Source organism: Eimeria tenella, genomic scaffold (genome assembly GCF_000499545.2).
Source record: "Eimeria tenella Houghton genomic scaffold, Eth_scaff678, whole genome shotgun sequence".
NCBI lineage: Eukaryota > Apicomplexa > Conoidasida > Eucoccidiorida > Eimeriidae > Eimeria > Eimeria tenella.
This window is the reverse complement of record NW_013545801.1, coordinates 291-5,504: the sequence shown is the minus strand read 5'-3', so window position 1 is coordinate 5,504 and position 5,214 is coordinate 291. Positions and strand designations below refer to the sequence as shown.

The window sequence follows — 5,214 nt, the reverse complement described above, 5'->3', positions numbered from 1 at the left end:
AATATATAATATATAATATATAATATATATATAATATATAGATATTATATATATATATTAAACCCATGTGTAGAGCCATTTGCATGCACATTTAAAGATTTTCATTTTTGTTTTTGCGGACAAAAAAAAAGAACTTCATTGGAGCGTTGGGGTGTACATACACCTCAGAGCCACCCGGAATTGCGAGAAAAGATTTGCTTTTCGCTTTATTTCATATTTATTTATTTATTTATTTATTTGTTTGTTTGTTTGTTTATTTATTTATTTGTATTAATGGAGACTTCATGGAGAGAGCCTGAGGGAAGAAGCCATGGGGCTGAGCTGTACAGACACCTCAGGCGACGCGTCTTTGCCTGCAGATCGAAAACAGAAAAAGGAAAACGACTTTTCCACTTTTAATTTATATTTCTTTTTCTACCTTTTAGCAAAATATCCTTTAATGAAAAAGAAAAACTTTTATAAATGCTTTTATTGAAAATGCGTTTTCCAAAAGTGTTCATTTCCACTTTTTGAGGTGTACGTACACCCCGCGGTGCCCCTTAAACCAATTTTTCCCTTTTTTGAAAATTCATTTTTTTCAGTCTTAGATTTTTAATTAAAACGCATGCATGCGATTAAATGGAAGGTCTAATTGTATTTCTTTTTAATTCAAATCAAGAATAAAAAAAAAATAAAACAAACAAACCCTTTTCTGAAAACTGCAAAGAAGAGCTGCTACTCCTTTTCGCTTTGCTGCTCAGCAAAGGGTTTAGCACTCCAGGGGTGGGCGCAGCTTTAAACACTTTGTTGTAGTTGCGGTCCCTGCGCGCAAACCCTAAACCCTAAACCCTAAACCCTAAACCCTAAACTCTGAACGCTAAACCGCTTCAAAACGCTCACTGGATTATCAGCTCCAACTTGAGGCGACGAATTTGCTCTTCCCGGTGAGCAAGGACGGCCTAGACGCAAACCCTAAACCCCAAACCCTAAACCCTAAACCCTAAACCCTAATCCCTGAATCCCAAACCCTAAACCCTAAACGGTAAGCCTGGAAAAAAACATCCCGGACTCCTACTTGTTCCCCTGGGTTCTCTGCTGCAGCGCGTCTTTGAGCCCTAAACCCTACACAGTAAACCCTAAACCCTAAACCCTAAACTCTCGTTTACGTTAGATTCCTTTAGCGACTTTTGGAGGGTTTGTATTGCTTCTACATCTTCTTGCCTAGCTTCTCTGTTGCTGATTAACTTCTGCTGCTTTTCAATTTTCTCCTTTAGCTGCTGCAGCTGCAGCTGCAGCAGCTCTGTTGCTGCTTGGTGCTCCTTCTCGGCTTCTGCTGCTGCTGCCTCGTGCTGCCTCTGCAGCAAAACGGACACACATACCCAAACCCTAAACCCTTAACCCTAAACCCTAAAAGCCCTAAACCCTCGTTCAACGGGATTCAGCAGGTCCATTCGTGGTAGTCACATTGCCTAAAGTAGCGCTGCAACAGTGCAACCGCTACTGCTGCATTTGCTGCAGCAGCAGCAGCTGCTGCTGCTGCTGCTGCGCTTGCTGCTGCAGCTGTTGCTGCTGCTGCTGCTGCTGCACCTGCAGTGTTTGCTGGTTGAACTGCATGAGAAGCTCCATTGCGCTTTCTCTTTGTTTGATTTCTTTTTCTTTTTCTTCTGACTCTTCTTTGTGTCTTTCTGTTGCTGCTGCGAGAGCAGCAGCAGCAAAACGCTCGCGGTCTTCTGCTGCTGCCAAGGCCCCCAGCAGCTGCTGCACCTCTCCGTGACTTTTCTCCATTTCCTAAACTCGCCGCAGAGCCAGGGTTTAGGGTTTAGGGTTTAGGGTTTGGGGTTTGGGCATTACGACTGCGTTTAAGGTGTAGGGTTTAGGGTTTAGGGCTTAGGGTTTAGGGTTTTGGTTTAACCTCCTGGGTGGTTTTAAGTTGCTGCTGCAGCTCAGCGGCCCGATCTGTGGCTGCTTTGAGCTCTGCTGCTGCTGCTGCTGCTGCTGCTGCTGCTTCTGCTGCCATCCTCTCCTCAATTGCTGCTGCTACTCTTTTCCCCTTCTCTTCTATTTCTTGCTGCTGTGATCGGTGGTTGCACAACACAGCTTGCAGCTGCAGCAGAGCAGAAGGAAAGCGAGGGTTTAGGGTTTAAGGAAAAGGGCTTACCGAATAGGGTTTAGGGTTTAGGGCTTAGGGTTTAGGGTTCAGGGTCTAGGCTAGGGTTTAAGTCAACAGCGCAGCGAGTTAAAAGCTTTGAAGGGCCTGGGATGTATGGCTTTTGTTTGTGGGTTTACGCTTTAGGGTTTAGGGTTTAGGGTTTAGGGTTTAAGACCTGCGCTGTGTGGCAAGCCAGCAGCTCAGCCTTAAGGGCTTTTTTTTCGTTTTCTTTTGTTTGCTGCGCCTCTTCAAGTGCTTCTTCATGTTGCAGCTTCAGTGCTGCTTGTTCTGCTGCTGCTGCTGCTGCTGCTGCAGCAGCAGCAGCAGCAAGAGCCTGCTGCTTTTCTTCCTCGAGTGCTGCCTTCTGTCTCTCGAGCTGCTGCTGCAGATTTGCTGCTGCTGCTGCTGCTCTCTCTTCTTCAGCAGCAAGCTGAGTCTTCACGCTGCTCAGCTCTTGCTGGAGCGCTTCGTCCTGCAGCAGCAACAGCAGCAGCAGCAGCAGCAGCAGCAGCAGAAGCAGCAGCATGACTCAACGTGGGTTGCACTGCCCCACAGCATCAGATCGTGCTGCTTGCTCTGACCCACTGCCAGCCAAAGCCGCAGCAGCAGCAGTAGCAGCAGCAACAGCAGCAGCAGCAGCAACAAGCGTGTGACCTGCTGTTGGAGCGTGTTAAAATTGCTTAGCAGCTCCTCATATTTAGCATTTGTTTCCTGCTGCTGCTGCTGCTGCTGCTGCAGCTGCAGCCTGAGGGTTTGCTCTGTCCCCCAAGCTTCTTGGGCTTCTTTTTCGAAGCGCATTTTCAAGTTGCTGTTTTGCTGCTGCAGTGCTGCTGTTTGTTGCTGCTGCTGCTGAAGCTGCAACAGCAAATGCTTCACGCGGCTGGCGCTTTCCTGCAGCCACAAGCAAAAGAACTAATAAAATTATTTGTTTTTTTGCGTCCCTACTTGGCCTGATGATTAGACATTTTCCTATTTCTGCTGCTGCTCCTGCTGGTGCTGGTGCTGCTGCTGTTCTTCTCTTGCGCGCTTAATGGCTTTCAATTCATCTTTTGCTTCTTTCATTTCTTTTTCTTTTTCGTTTAATTTTGCTTCCAACTGCTGCGCAGCTGCAGCAGCTGCTTCCATTTTTCTGCAGCGCACAAGAAACCCTAAACCCTAAACCCTAAACCCTAAACCCTAAGCCCTCAGCCCTTGCCCTCAATTTTAAACCCTTGAACTCTCACACTGGGTAATAAACACTATTAGCGGTTATAGGGGGAAAGGAATCTCAGAGTGCTTCGTCCTAGAGTTTGGTGGTTAGGGTTTAGGGTTTAGGGTTTAGGGTTTAGGGTTTAGGGTTTAGTGTTTGCGTGCGTTTTGAGCGTCTCCACCAGAAGCGAATTCTTTAGGCGCTGGGCCTCCGCCTCTTCCAGTCGTTCTTTGAGCTGCGTCTCAAACAGCAGAGCCTCCAAAGGGTTTAGGGTTTAGGGTTTAGGGTTTAGGATTTAGGGTTAGGACTTAGGGTTTAGGGTTTAGGGTTTAGAGGCGCCTTGCTTAGTGCTACGGCACTTTGTGCCTCCTCTTGTGCTGCTGCCCGCTGGCAACGGTTTAGGGCTTAGGGTTTAGGGTTAGAGTTTAGCGTTTAGGGGTAGGGTTTAGGGTTTAGGGTTTAGGGTTTAGGTTTTAGCGGCACCTTGCTTAGGGCCGAAGCACTTTGCGCTTCTTTTTCTGCTGCTGCTCTCTTTGCCGAAGCCATTATTTCTTCCATGCGGCCTTCAAGCCGGCTTTCCTGCAAACCCCAAACCCTAAACCCTAAACGCTAAACCCTAAACCCTAAACCCTAAACCCTAAACCCTAAACCCTAAACCCTAAACCCTAAACCCTAAACCCTTGAGTCTCACAACTTCCAGCAGCTTGCTTCTGCAGATCTCTTCTTTTTCTTTTGCTTCTTTTTCTGCATTTTTTGCGTCTTGAAGCTGCGAGGAATCCCAGTCACAACGAGCGCGTTAACTAGGATTTAGGGTTTAGGGTTTAGGGTTTAGGGTTTGGGGTTTACCTCGCGCTGCAGGTCCTGCGCGAGGGTTTGGGCCTGCTGCAGCTGCTGCTGCTGCTGCTGCAGCAAACCCTCGAATTTCTCTTCAGTTTTTTTTTGTCTTTCCGCGCTGCTCAAAGCTGCTGCTTCCAGCAGCCCTAAATGAAAATAAATAAAAATAATTTAATTTAATTTAATTTAATTAATTATTTAATTTAATTTAATTTAATTCAATTTACTTTAATTTAATTTAATTTAATTTAATTATTTCATTATTTGCGTTTTCATGTCTTATTTGCTCAGCAGCAAGTAAGTACCGGGCCCGCAGACACAGAACAAAGAAAACACCTAAAACCTAAACCCTAAACCCCAAACCCCAAACGCTAAACCCTAAACCTTAAACTGTAAGGTGTCTGTCGCCGAATGAGTGTTTGTTTGTGGGCGTAAGAGGGGTTTCTCTGCGTGGCGGTTTTCCCAGGGTTTAGGGTTTAGGGTTTAGGGTTTGGGGTTTGGGGACCTTGCATGGCGTTGCACTTGTGAATTAGGGTTTGGAGCTGCTGCTCCTTCTCCAAACCCTCGCTTTCTAACTTCCCAATTAATTTGTTAAAACCCTCAGCAGCAGCTCGCAGGGTTTAGGGTTTAGGGTTTAGGGTTTGGGGTTTGGGGACCTTGCATGGCGTTGCACTTGTGAATTAGGGTTTGGAGCTGCTGCTCCTTCTCCAAACCCTCGCTTTCTAACTTCCCAATTAATTTGTTAAAACCCTCAGCAGCAGCTCGCAGGGTTTAGGGTTTAGGGTTTAGGGTTTGGGGTTTGGGGACCTTGCATGGCGTTGCACTTGTGAATTAGGGTTTGGAGCTGCTGCTCCTTCTCCAAACCCTCGCTTTCTAACTTCCCAATTAATTTGTTAAAACCCTCAGCAGCAGCTCGCAGGGTTTAGGGTTTAGGGTTTAGGGTTTGGGGTTTGGGGACCTTGCATGGCGTTGCACTTGTGAATTAGGGTTTGGAGCTGCTGCTCCTTCTCCAAACCCTCGCTTTCTAACTTCCCAATTAATTTGTTAAAACCCTCAGCAGCAG

At 46.5% G+C, this 5,214-nt stretch overlaps 1 protein-coding gene across 1 annotated transcript; it reads right to left on the bottom strand.

Annotated features, from left to right (window-relative positions):
- Nucleotides 1–879: 879 nt before the first annotated feature.
- Nucleotides 880–4,297, bottom strand: ETH_00010160 (uncharacterized protein; the record flags this gene model as incomplete). The annotated part of the gene is made up of 8 exons (XM_013380531.1): nucleotides 880–938; nucleotides 1,146–1,334; nucleotides 1,567–1,767; nucleotides 1,892–2,083; nucleotides 2,304–2,600; nucleotides 2,783–3,019; nucleotides 3,801–3,896; nucleotides 4,164–4,297. Coding segments are annotated over 8 exons (1,405 nt in total), but the record flags the coding sequence as incomplete, so codon positions are not given.
- Between the last annotated feature and the right edge of the window lie 917 nt (nucleotides 4,298–5,214).